Source organism: Caretta caretta, chromosome 9 (assembly GCF_965140235.1).
Source record: "Caretta caretta isolate rCarCar2 chromosome 9, rCarCar1.hap1, whole genome shotgun sequence".
In the NCBI taxonomy this organism is placed as follows: Eukaryota; Metazoa; Chordata; order Testudines; family Cheloniidae; genus Caretta; species Caretta caretta.
The window spans coordinates 61,253,493-61,266,848 of NC_134214.1; the positions used below are offsets into that span (position 1 = coordinate 61,253,493).

General features: G+C 52.2%; 2 protein-coding genes across 7 annotated transcripts in view; one reads left to right on the forward strand and one right to left on the reverse strand.

Annotated features, from left to right (window-relative positions):
- The window catches only part of SASH3 (SAM and SH3 domain containing 3), a 29,473-nt gene extending 28,402 nt beyond the window's left edge, over positions 1–1,071 (forward strand). For both annotated transcript variants that reach the window (XM_048865295.2, XM_075132361.1), the window contains exon 8: positions 1–1,071. This exon is cut by the window's left edge and continues 1,057 nt beyond it. The gene's annotated coding sequence lies outside the window, so the exon portion shown is untranslated.
- A 559-nt stretch (positions 1,072–1,630) lies between these two features.
- ZDHHC9 (zDHHC palmitoyltransferase 9) overlaps positions 1,631–13,356 on the reverse strand; it is a 38,702-nt gene continuing 26,976 nt past the window's right edge. For 4 of the 5 annotated variants that reach the window (XM_075132356.1, XM_075132357.1, XM_075132359.1 and 1 more), the window contains 8 exons: positions 13,003–13,163; positions 12,226–12,384; positions 7,570–7,707; positions 7,365–7,413; positions 6,980–7,082; positions 6,291–6,394; positions 5,447–5,645; positions 1,631–4,228 (listed from right to left, as the gene is read on the reverse strand). In XM_075132356.1, coding sequence (XP_074988457.1) covers positions 4,124–4,228; positions 5,447–5,645; positions 6,291–6,394; positions 6,980–7,082; positions 7,365–7,413; positions 7,570–7,707; positions 12,226–12,384; positions 13,003–13,163 — 1,018 coding nt within the window. In that variant the 3' untranslated portion in view covers positions 1,631–4,123. The remainder of the gene's footprint in view (positions 4,229–5,446; positions 5,646–6,290; positions 6,395–6,979; positions 7,083–7,364; positions 7,414–7,569; positions 7,708–12,225; positions 12,385–13,002; positions 13,164–13,356) is intronic. The other variant, XM_075132360.1, reaches the window with a different exon arrangement.

Here is a 13,356-nt window from a genome sequence, read left to right on the forward strand (position 1 = left end):
ATGTGGCGACCAGCTTGGCCAGAAAGCAGAGGGTTTGGCTCCAGGGGCTTTGCCATTCCTCGTCACAGGACATTGAGTTATTAGAAATATGGCCAGGCTGCAGCAGCTCCCCCAGCCAAAGGCGCGGGCCAGCTCACTACAGCAACAGACCAGGCCATCACTCCAGCCTGCCACACATGCCCACTGAGGCCAACCTGGCTCAGGCCAGCAGAGACTTGTTTGGGAAGCTGGTAGGAAAGACAGCACCTTGTGTTGGAAAGGCCCTGCATTGTGCTCGCAACATTCCCCAGTGTGTGGCCATTCTGCCTTCGTGTGGGCAGAGTCCTCGCTTTGCAGCGGGCGCTGTGCATCGGAACAGCTGCCTTGGGAAGGCACACACTGCGTGTGCACCGAGGAAGCCGATACTGACTTGGTTTGTTTGAAGTGATCCTTGGTGCTCAGTCCCCGGGCCCACAACTGCTCAAGAGCCCCCTGTGCAACAGAGAATGGGGGCACCCCCAATGTGAATTCATGTGTTCCCTACAGAGCTCACACCCCTGTTCAGGGCTGTCCCTGACAGACTAACACTGCAGCGTTGGGGCACGTCGATTACGGATGCAGCTGATGGATGCAAGAGGGTGCTGCATTAAGAGCAGCAAGAGCCCACCTAGCTTTAGACAGCAAGCAGGTTGGGTTCTATTGGGGCTTGTCCCAGGGCAAAAGGGCTGGACCAGCTTTGGCACAATGTGGCTGCACCAAGAGTTCTTCGGTTAGCTTATGTTAAAAGGGCAGGAAATAGTCTTGCACTGGAGCTGCACCCATATGCTGTTACCCACAGAATATGCTGAGTGACTGGGTAATGGGCCAATTCCAGTCCTGGAGTAAAAGGCTACAACACCCACTAATGCTGATGGGAGATACATCTGCTTACAGCAGAGTCACCTTTGGCACCATGTCTGTGGCAAGCTTAGCCCTGAATTCCAGGACTCCTGTGCCCATAAAATCTCTGCCTTTCTGTTGCAGTAATGTAGGTTTGGGTGTTGAATTCACTCCCTTGTGCTTGACCCCAATAAAACATGCTCTAACCTGCAACTCTGTGTGTTGGCCTCCTGCCTGCACCACAGGCTTAGTGAAGGGGCTTGGGACCCTTGGGATCTCCCCTCTCTCAGGGGGAAGTTAGTACAAGGCCATTTTTCCCTGTGCTTCAGCCAGTTGGAAGACAGACCCCAGGTGGAGAGGATGCTGCCTCCCTCCTATCCCCCAGCATGCAAGATTTTCTTGGCAAAAGGGCTCCCCACTTCTACAGCAGGTCCAGGAGCCTTTGTTCTTCCTCTCTTCAGAACAGGTTTTTTTTTTTAAACCTGCTCCATTTTCTCCCCCACAATCCCACCGTGTGCAGCTAGCACAAGATCATTCTCAATCCCCACCCCACAAGCTCACCCAACCAGTCAACTTTCCCTTCAGCCACGTATTGCCAAGAGCTCCCCACAAGGGTGCGGAGCTGCCCCAGTGACATTAAAACACACTGAGTAAAATCTGAAAATATGGTTCTTTACAAACAGGGCCCGGTCCCTCTGGCTCTCCGGAGTAAGGGATGCCTCAGGAAAGAGAGTTGACAGACATACACAGGAAGAGACCACAGCTCAGAGGCTTTCGAACTGATTAGGATTCCTTCATTTGTTTAAAAAATCCAAAAAACAAAAAAAAACTTCCTTCATTGAGAAACTTAACGGATCAGACAAGGAGCCACCGTGCAAGAGGTACCAGAGGGCCCCTCCAGTAGGCAGAGTTTGACACAGTACATCAGAAAATAGATTAGTAAAAACAAAAATACATTTTTTGCAACAAGTTTGAGATTTGGTCGGTAGCATGTTGGGGGCAGGTGGAAAAGTTTGGCTGTAGCCTCCAACACAGTCCCCACCAGGCAGGGGGCACTAGCATGGGCAGGGAGTGGAGCACCACTGGAGTGGCAGAGCGCTGAGCCTATGCAGCCGGGACAAGTCCCACCCACAGGACTAAGGCTTCCGTGGGGAGGGATGTGGAGAGCCCAGAACCTGGCACAGGGTGGGTGAACTCAGAGGGGCCAGCCAGACTCAAGGCTCCTCCTCTGAGCTCTCCCAGCAGGGGAAGAGGGGACAGTTCTCGAGGGGACAACACACTCCAGCTGGAGCTAAGGGAGGCAGCAATTTTGAACTGTGCTCAACTATAGAGATGGGGGGTAAGTGGGAATGCCTCTGTGCCTTCTACCCTGGCCATCCCACTTGCATCAAGCCAGCATAGAGTGGGAGCTTTAAGGCTGAATGGGACAAGAAGCCAGGCCACACAGCCAAGGGAGGAACAGGAAGGAGCCTGCACCCAGATCTCAACAGTGCTGCCCTCAAGCCAGAGAGGTAGGGCAGCTCCAACCTCCCCTCTACTCTGCAGAGCACTGCCCTTCAGGACTCTCAGCACACACCTGCTGTACGGGGAGTGCTGGGAGACAGGGCACAGTGCAGGTCTCTCATGCTAGGATCACCTCCAATGCCAGCTGAGACAGACCGTTCTGAGAACTAGTTAATAACAGGCCAGTAAATGTGGGTCAAGATGGGGGGGCTCCTGCCTCAAGCTTTGGGGGGAAGCAGGTCAGACGCCTCGGTGACCCCAATACCTCCCTCCCTCCACGCCAGGGTCTCACCCTAGGACATACCACAAGTGGCACGGAATAAGAGAATAAGAGTGCCCTCTTGAGCAGAATCAGGCATTTCCCCTAAGCAGAGACTGGGAATTACAACAGACAGACGGGAAGGGGACACCCCTCCCCCAGGGGCGCATGGGGGGTGCCACAGAAGGGCTCCTCCTTTTAGCCACACCCAACATCTCTTGGTGGCAGACGGAAGGGAAGATGGCACAAAGGAGATGGCTAAGCTGCCTCACAGCAGCCCTCGAGCTGAGACTGGGAGCCCCCAGGAGCCTCGCTCATGCAGACAGGAGGAGAAAGGAGTCAGACTCCATAGAGTTCCTTCTCCCAAGGCAACAGCCCCCGTGAAAGGCCCGCCTGTCCCCTGCCCCAGCTGGCGGAACCCTTTGCAGCCAGAGCTGCTCCAGGTGGAAAAGCACGTGGGGGCCCTGGAATGCTGCAGTGAGGCCTAGGCTCCTCCTGACAAAGGGAGTTCAGAGCCAACCGGGGCAGAGAGAGGGAAAGAGCTTTTCACCACTTACTTCAATGGGGGCACAGCCTCCCCAGCCAAGGGGTGGAAGCCCCACTGCCTGGGGCAGCAAACACAAGAGTTGACAAGGCACTAGGGAACAAATCCTGCCCTGGCCCCAGGAACAGAGTGCAAATGACCCAAGAGGGCTCTTCCCTCGTGATTCCCTGGTGCAACTGCTCTGCAGCTGGTGCAGGGTCCAGAGAGTAGCGAGCTCTGCCCCGGCACTGCTCTCCCCTGACACTCCTGCAGTGAAAGGTGCACTCCCCAAAGGGCAAAGGAGGCTGCCCACTCCATGACTGTTCAAGGACCTCTAATGCCTGCTAGTCACTAATGGGGAAGTTTGGGAAGGAAGCTACAGAAAACCATCTCCAGGTGGATTGCCTGCCCAGGTGTTTCTGGCCCTGTTGGCACCAAGACAGTATTTCCTGGCCACCCCACCACCTTACACAATAAAATAATGCCAGAGACGGAGGGAGAAGGGGGAGGGAGAGAGACGAACACTGCCATGGTCACAGTCACCTTCACATCATGATTCCTCAATCCTGCCACTCCACTGCAGGGCAGCTGCCGACGTCAGAGATGACTGCTGGGGCAGAAAGAGAGGGCCATGGCCAGGCTAGCATTTAGCACTAAGGACCAACTGCAGAGTGAGAAGTCCTACTTCAGCCTGTTCCGAGACCAGCTGCAAGGGTAAAGGTCTGTACCAATGACTGACATGCTCTGCTCACTCTTTGAATCCATTGGCAATGACCTGGGCCAGGCGCACTCCTGTCCACAATCAAGGTGAATAAAGACTAAAGCAAAATGGCCATGAGGAATTGCCTGCCAGCCAGCCCATCTGCTCCCCTCAGTGAGGGGTGGTCTGCTTGCCTGCCAGCCAGCCGGCCTTCTCCGCCTGGCAATCACTTCTGGCATTGATTGGACAGAACAAACAATGTTCTCCTTTTGAGCAGAGGTTAGTGCTCAGTTGGCCCATCGTCCCGGGTCTGTGCTGGGAGCTCCACAGCAGAAGGTTGAGTCTCCTCTGGCATCCCAGTGGGGCTCAGCGGCAGCATGGGGACCTGGGAAGAGGAGAGAGTAATGGGATGGAGCAGACACTCCCAAACCCACAGTGTGTCTTTCCCTCCAAAACCACAGGCAACAGCAGTCTGCCTTCGACAACCCCGCCCATTGAGGTCAAGCAGGGATGGGAACAGGGGACGGGAAGGGCCCTCCTGCATCACTCAGTTCAGTCCCAGCTATTGCAGGCCATCCTGTCATGTAATCCTATTTGATTTATCAGGCTAGGCTGTTTGCCCCACTGCTCCTACTGAGAGACTGTTGCAGAGCCTCCTTCCTCTGCTTGTTAAACTCAGTTTGTTCAAGGACAATTTATCCCTATTTGTTCCTGCCCCAACATTGTCCTATAGCTTCAACACCTCTTCTCTCTCCCTGCTGCTTCCGCCATGGCCAGCAATGGCTTCAGGCTCCTGCTTGCCTTTCTTCACCTGCAGGCCAAGGTTAGAGGGGCCGGGTGAAGAGTGGAAGAGGGAACTCTCTATTTGCCCCTGCCTACCCCCCTCCTTCCAACGAGCCCAGAAGCCCCCTCGGCCACTGTTCTCTCTCATGAGGTTACACTCCCAGTTCAGGTTTGGCACCACCGAGTGCTGCTGTAGGGCGAGTGGAGGAGCCAGATCAGAGAGGGGGAAAGGGGCCCAGGGAACCTAGAACAAGTGGATTATTCAGGCTTCCAAGAGATAGAGCTGCCCTGCAGAAACAGGTGCTGCCATAACACCCTCACCCAGAGATGGAAACATGGGGAGGAAAAAGGGCTCCACAGCGAGTGATAAATCAGGCCGGGGCCCAGGCTTCTGGGCCCCCTGCTCACTCACCACAGCTTCCTCCTACTGCAGTGAGTGCCCGGACCTGGGCCAGCTACTGCCAACACTGGCAGGCGGTGATTCCCAGGATGATAGCCCCCAGCTGACCACACCTGCCTTCAGGGTGCCACAAGAGAGTGCAAAGGAGCCCAGCTGCTTGGAAGATGCTTTGCAGCTGCCCTGCTCTCCCCCACTCACGGACACCCCCTTGCCAGCATCATCTCTGCAGCAAGACTCCTTCCAGGAGATCCCTCAGCTCAGGACCTAGCATTACTCCAATGACAACTGCCTCACTCTCCCTATTGCAGGTTGTTCTCAGCCCCTGTCTGTCCTCCTGACTAGAGCTGGAGCTTATGGCTACCATCACCAGCCAGAGCGGAGTACAGGGCATCTGGCTGCATGGGGAAGAGGGTCACTTACTGCACTTTGACGCGTGGGGCTGCTGCTGCCCTCCCGAGTGCTGCCCACTGCCTGCGCACTGAGCACCTGAGCAGCACCGGGCTCCTGAGTGCTGCTCTTCTCCAGTGCGCCGGGCTCCTGAGTGCTGGGCCCCCGCGTGCTGCTGTCCCCCTGCGCACTGCTCTCCTCCTGCTGCAAGATGCCCCGTCTGTCCAGCACACTGCAAGGAACAGAGTGGGGAGGCTGAGGGCACAGCCCTCCCTCACCCGAGGCAGGCCTGGGGAGGGGGTGGCGGGGGAGGGCCTGAGAGCACAGCCCGGCCTCGCCCAAGGCAATCCCTGCTGCGAGGACAGGAACAAGGCGACTGCCAGGGGAGGGGCACTAATGCGGCAAACGCCACAGGCACGTGTCTGTTCTGGCTGCATGGCTCACAGAAACAGAAGCTCCTCTGCTCCCCGGTCAGCACCAGAGCCCCATGTGAGACAGTGCACCGAACTTCTGAGCAAAGGCCTGAAACCTCGAAGTAAGGCTGGGAGGCCAGGAGCAAAGGCCAGTTCCCCGGGACAAAGTCTCTTGCCAGGCCGAAGCCCCTAGGGAGAGGAGCTGCCCCTTGGCTAAGGAAGGATGAAGGGCAGCACAAGCTTGCCTCGCTACAAGCGCATACAGAAGGCCCCCTCTCCCTCAGGTTTTGAGTACAGACACCACTCCCCTTTCCCCTAGAGGAAGCCATGCATGGCTGAACAGCCCCCCACTGTGTAATGGGCTGGCAAGGCAAGGGCTTATGCCACAGACACCTGCATCTGTGACCCAGTGCCCCTCCAGCCCCAAGTGCCATGCAAGCCTGCAATTGCTCCTCAGCTCTTACCTGGGGGGCAGTGGCCCACACAGCACTTCACAGCAGTTCTTCACAATGTTCCCATGGCTATAGGGATTCTGCACCCGGTTCTTCCCAGTCCACGCCCCCTTAATCTGCAAGCAGAGAATACCCCAAAGACACTGGGTATGAGCTCCCTGCCAGATCACGGCTCTCGAGCATTCAGCTCCACTGACTGATGCACTGGGGCACTGCACAGGTGCCCCTCATCACGGTTACACACCGCATGGGCTCTGGCTGCCTCTCAGAGCAGGGCTTGGACCCTGTTATTTCCATTGCTGACACATGGAGACCATCAGTCCTAGCACGAACCTAGCCCCCTGGGGACTGAAAGTGGGGTCCCAGACTCCTTGTGCATCCACTGGCTGGGCAGGGGCGGAAGAGGGGCGATTTGGGCCCTCCCCATTCTTGAGCAGCAGGCCTAAGGAGGCCTCAGAATAAGCTTGGGTTGACCTAAATTGCATTTCTGGGGCCTGTGGCAGCATTGAACCCGTGTGCTGCCCTGGATGTATGCCCTCCCTCCATCCCAGCCTGTGCCTGGGGTTTGGCCTTGCTGTGTGTGAGGGGAATTCACCCAGTGATGAACTGATGAGAAGTGGGGGGCGGGGAGGAGATGGCTCTGAAGAGGAGCTGGGGAGGGGCAAGCACACAGATAGGAGAGAGTGGGGAACATCACTCACGTCTTCGTTGGTCGTCTGGTTCAGAGCCACCAAGAAGGTGTGGAATCCGGTTAACCCCACCACTGACCAGAGGGTGAAGAAACAGATAAGCACCTCCAGGACCGTGAGCAGCTGGTTAAGGATTCAGAACCCCATGGCACAGCACCTATCTTCCACTGACCCTGCTTCATGACACTCTGTGTCGCTCCCCTCTGCTCCCCCTAAACACATGGACCGTCTCCTCTCCCATCGCCCCACAGCCTATAGCCACTCCCACCCCCCAATTAAAAAGAAAGCCTCCAGAAAGCCTGTGGGGAGACGCTACACACAAGTCACACACCTCCCTCCCCCACCAGGGCAGAGGGGTCGGAAAGGCAGGTATGCTCCATGCGGCGGGGAAAGATATGTTCCAGGGGTCTCTTTCAACGTGTTCAGGAAGCCAATCTTCAGGGACTCTGGGCAACACAAATGAGAGAGGTTAATGTACAGCGCTGTCCAAGAAGACAGGTCTCGTGCCTCCTCCAATCTATTGATTTCTGTGCTGATCTTGACCCAACCCCCACCCCGACAGCACAGCTCCCCATGCTGTTCCCCCCACCGGCAGGACTCACTGAGCGCCACGTAGACGATGTTGAAGGTGAATATGTAGATGGTGAGGAGTGAGAGCGAGAGGATGAAGAGGTAGAAGTAGCGGTAGTTCCTCTTCCCCACGCAGTTCCCAACCCAGGGGCAGTGATGGTCAAAGCGCTCTGGGGGAGCAAGAGAAGGACGTCAGCACACCTGCAGTGTGGGGCGAGGCGGGGCACCCAAGCCCTGCCAACACATCCCACCAGCACAGCTGGGGAAGCCCTAGCCCAAGCCCAAGGCAAGGGGCTTCCATTTCCTGTGCCTCCATCAGCAGAAAGCGCTCCCAGATTGTACCAGGCTAAGTCTCCAGGGGGAAGGATCTTGTGGGAAGAACACTTCCTACCCTGCTCCTCTGCACAGGAAACACTCCACCATGCTGCAGCCCTGGAAGAGGAAGGCCTCTAGCGTGGAGATACCTAGCCTTTTCCAGACCAACACCCCATGCCACAACTGAAGAGTTTGAGGACCCCCTCCATCTACCACAAAGACAGAGAGCGTGGTTGATACGTGGGCCTGAGCGTGTCCCCAGGTAGAGACCCCATCCTCCTACAGAACCAGGCAAAGGGGCTAGCAAAGCTCCTCCATTGAGCAGAGTGCTCCTGAAGCACTGAGGTCACTTCTAGTGGGGTATTCAGCTCTATGGGAAGTATACTGAGCACTGCTGTTCCTGCTCCCAGAGTGCACTGCTATTGTTTCTGGTATTAGATATAACCCACTCAGCCCCATTAACCTAATGTCTATTTCAGTTACAAAAATCAGCAACTGCTCCCCTTCATCCTCTTAGCTTCCCACAGTGTGCAGCTCACAGCTGTTGCAGATAAAGGTGGAGGATATATTTATTAATTACACACACACACAACTTTAGAAGAATGTTATTAAGGTTGCAAAGTCAAACACTCAAAAGATAGGAAATGCCAGAATTAAGCTTTCCCATGTAACCTTAATTTGCCTCCTGTATGCCACATATGATGACAGTCTTTAATTCCATGATCACATACTATTTCTTCCACCAAGAGAACATCCACTTCATTTTAAAGAGTTATTATTAAGGGCACAAGAGCAAACCATCTCAATGCATAGGAAAGATGGGAAATATGTAGGGGATGACTTTGGCTTAACCAGGAGATCTTTGAACCCAAAAAACAGTGATACAAGTAGAAACTAAGTCAAATTATTAAATTATTATGAATATTAAAAAAAGCATGTCGGGTCAAAATTAGAAAGGCCAAGACAAAAAACAAGATAAAACTAGGTAGGGACACAAAAGGTAACAAGAAAACATTTTACAAATATGTGAGAAGCAAGAGGAAGACCAAAGACAGGGTAGGTCCATTACTCAATGAGGAAAGAAAGACAGTAATGGCTTAAGCATTAAATGCCTTTTTTGTTTCAATTTTCACCAAAAAAGTTAACAGTGACTGGATCAACAAACAGTGAACATCAGTGTAAATGGGGTAGGATCTGAGGCAGATCAAATCCACCTGGATTTCAGTAAGGCATTTGATACAGTTCCACATGGAAATAATTAGTTAAATTGGAGAAGATGGGGATTAATATGAGAATTTAAATGTGGACAAGGAATTGGTTAGTGGGGAGACTGCATACTGAAAGGTGAACTGTCAGGCCAGAGGGAGGTTACTACTGGAGTTCCTCAGGGACTGGTCTTCAAATCGATTGTATTTAACATTTTTATTAATGGCCTTCACACAAAAAGTGGGTGTGTGCTAATATAATTTGCAGATGACACAAAGTTGAGAGGTGTTGCTAATAGAGAGGAGGACCAGAATACCACACAAGAAGATTTGGACGACCTTGAAAACTTGAGTAATAGAAATGGGATGGAATTTAATAGTACAAGGGCATGCACTTAGGGACTAAGAACAAGATTCTTTGCTACAAACTGGGGACTTATCAGTTGGAAGGGACAGAGGAGGAGAAGAAAGAAATGGTGCATTGATTGATCACAGAATGACTATGAGTTGCCAGTGTGACGTGGCCATGAAAAAGGCTAATGCAGTCCTAGGATGCATCAGCTGAGGTATTTCCAGTGAAGACAAGGAGGTGTTAGTAACGTTATACAAGGCACTGGTGAGACCTCATCTGGAACAGTGTGTGCAGTGCTGGTATCCTATGATTAAGAAAGATTAATTCAAACTGGAACAAGTTCAGAAAAGGGCTATCAAGATGATCTGAGGAATAGAGAACCTACCTTATGAGAGGAGACAAAGAGCTTGGCTCGTTTAGCCTAACCAAAAGAAGGCCAAGGGGCGATATGATTGCTCTCTACAAATACATCAAAGGAATAAATACCATGGAGGGAGAGAAGTTAAGTGCCAATATGGACACAAGAACAAATGGATATAAACTGGTCATCAACAAGTTTAGGCTTGAAATAAGACCAAGGTTTCTAACCATCAGAGGACTGAAGTTCTGCGACAGCCTTCCAAGGGGAGCAGTGGGGAATAAAAAAAACCTAACTGGCTTCAGGACTGAGCATGATAAGTGTATGGAGGCAATGGTCGCACTACACTACCTACAGTGGCATGTAGCCCATCTGCGACTGCCAGCAGCAAATATCTCCAACAGCCAGTGATGGACACTACAAGGGGAGGGCTCTGTGTTACTACAGAGAATTCTTTCCCAGGTGTCTGGCTGGTGGGTCTTGCCCACATGCTCAGGGTCTAACTGATTTCCATATTTGGGGTTGGGAAGGAATTCCCCCTGGGTCAGCTTGGCAGAAATCCCAGGGGCTTTTCATCTTCCTCTGCAGCATGGGTCAGGAGTCACTTGCAGCTTTAAACTAGTGTAAATGGTGGATTCTCTGTAACTTGAAGTCTTTAAATAAAGGTTTGAGGACTTCAGTACCTCAGCCAGAGGTTCTGGGTCTGTTACAGGAGTGGGTGGGTGAGGTTCTGTGGCCTGTGATGTGCACAAGGTCAGACTAGATGAGCATGATGGTCCCTTTCAGCCTTCAAGTCTATGAATCTATGAGACTTCATGTATAATCTTTGTAAATAAACAAGATTTTCCCTCCTAGTGGGAAAAACCCACAGGGCCCCAAAGTTTGACTAGCCACTCCGGTCAAAAGGAGGTAACAATAAAAAGTGCAGTGCTAAATACTTGGCAAAAATCAGGCCCTAGATGTCTCAGATTGGGTACCCAAAATTAGCCGACACCTTTGACCTTAATCTTTCTGTGCCTCAGCCACATCTGTAAAATGAGGATAATCCCACCCCTTCATTTCATGGGGTGTGGGGAAGTCAAACCAGTGGTTGCAAAACACTCCGATACTGTAGTGATGAGTGCAACAGAAAAGCCCCCACAAAAATTAGTAATTCTGTCTCCAAAGAAGAGTTTGAATAGCATCCAGTAAAAAAGACAGGGGACACTCACTAAGCAATGAGAAAAACTACTGAATAGCTGCCTATGAAGCGAGCATACATCCATCCTGTGCACTGAATGAGGCAGGGAACCTGCACCCAAAATAGTATTAAAAACTACCATAATGCATACACACAGGTGACCTAAATTGTGGCATTTCCTATCTTTCAACTGCTTTGACTTTGCAACCTTAATGTTCTTTTAACACAGTTGTGTGTATAATTTCCTAGGTTTTTTTAAAAAGCAATCTGAAAATAAGTTCCATCACATTGACACCTACATGGGTTTTCAGCAGGGTTGGAAGCGTTAAATCCATCCCCAGACCTTTGCTGCTTGAGCTAATGGAGTAACTGATAGCAATAGTAGGTTGTTATCCTCTATTTGGCCCACCACTAGATGGGGAAGAAAACAAATATGCACTTTGCCAGTGAGTTTCACAGATATTTGCTGACAGCAGCAGAATGGTGAGACTCAGGAATGTTGGGTTCTACTCCAGAAACAGGAGGAGAGCGCACTCTAGCGGGCACAAAGTCTTCTGCCCACTCCTCACAAGCTTCCCGCCTTCTGCCCTGTCCTCCGCAACCTGTCTCTGTCACAGTCCTGTCTCTTCCCCATCCCTGGCACCTTGTTCCAGTCCCATTCTCCACTCCTCAGGCTTCTCAGCCGAGTCCCAGTCTCCTTGCCCAGCCACCAGTCCCATTTCCCCTTCCCGCACTGCATCCGATCTGTTTCCCCCCGCCCCTGACACACACACACACAAAACAGCTCCCAGTCCTAGCCTCCGTCACTGGGCTCCACATCCAATCTCAAATTCAAAACTGATAGAAGGAAATACTTTGTGCAACACAAACTGTGGAACTCATTGCCACAAAAAGTTGTTGGCTAAGAATTTACCAAGACTCAAAGAAGGATTGAGCAATTACATGAATAACAAGAATATCCAGAGCTAAAATAGTAATGCTTAAAAAAATGTATTGGAAGAGAGATAAAGCCTCCAGCTTCAGATTTTAAACCATTCTCTGACTATTTAGGATTAGAATGAGGCCTTCATAGGGGACAGATTATCCCCCATCTGCTGTTGTGGGGTTTTCCTTCAAAGCAGCTGGGATTGGCCACTGGTGGAGACAGGATACAGGACTAAATGTACGCTCGATCCGATCCCATCTCGCAGTTCCTATGTCCCAAATGCTACCGTGTGAGGCATGAGTGCTAGATTGAGGTCTCCCCCATGGCAAGGGCATCGTGCTGTCTTAACTCACCCACACAATTGTCGCAGATGCTGCAGTGCGAGGCACGGGGGGGCCGGAAGATCTTGCACGTATAACAGTACTTCAGCTTCACTATCTGGTTGTTGATCTGGAAGTTTTTGATACGTGGAGGCGGGCGCTGACCCTGAGGCACAGTTCCATTGGTGGCCTCTGAAAGCAATAGCCAATCAGACACCAGAATTGTTAATCCAAGTCCACTCCATTTCAGCAATAACTGCTTGTTCCATCTCACTAACACCAAGACCAGGAGAGCCTGCAATGCTCAGAGCCATCGGCAGCAGCTCTGTTCACAGCTCTAAGAACTTGGGGCCAGGTGAAGAGACGCCAAGAACTCTGCTGAGTGAAGGAACAGGGGCAAACCATTGCTAGGATGTACCTGCGCCCGACATCACCTGCCAGAAAGGGAGAGAACGACCCAGACTGCTCCCATTCCCAATCATGGTCTTGTGTGGGAGTGAGTGGGGTGTTGGGGAGGGAGAGGGGAATTCCCTGGGTAAACCCAGCACTGCAGGAGGAGAAAGAACTCATGTGAGCTAATGGATGGGTACTTTGGGGAGGCGGGGCACCTTCCAGAACTGAGGGACATGCAGGGCACCACCGCCACTCTCCAGGCACACTCACTCCTCTCACAGAGTCAGTAGGGAAGATATGCTCCCCAGCAAACTCCCCACACCAACCCAGGCTCTAGCGCACATTCACACTCCTTCACAAAGGCCTCAGGGAAGGTACTCTGGCACAGATTCTGTTGACAAGAGCCTCTTCACTCACCAATCTCCATTTCAATGAAGGCTGCCTCATCAGGCAGGGCTCTGGGGATCACACCAGGATCACTGAAACTTGTCCGCAGAAGCATAGCCATCGCGAATAGGAAAAGAACTACTGCAAAGACAGGGATGGCTGGAGACAGCTGAACTGCCAGGTAGCGACACCTACAGAGGGAGAGAAGCAAGGAGGTGCTGAATCAAACCAAACAATGGCCCGGGCAAAACTCTCTCTTCAAAGCCTGGCAAGGTCTCAGAGCCCAGACGCAGCCATGCCGGAGTTCTCCAATGGATCACATCTGGAGAGACTGTCTGATGTTCATCTCCCATCCCTATCACCAGGGCATAACACTTTTGGGGC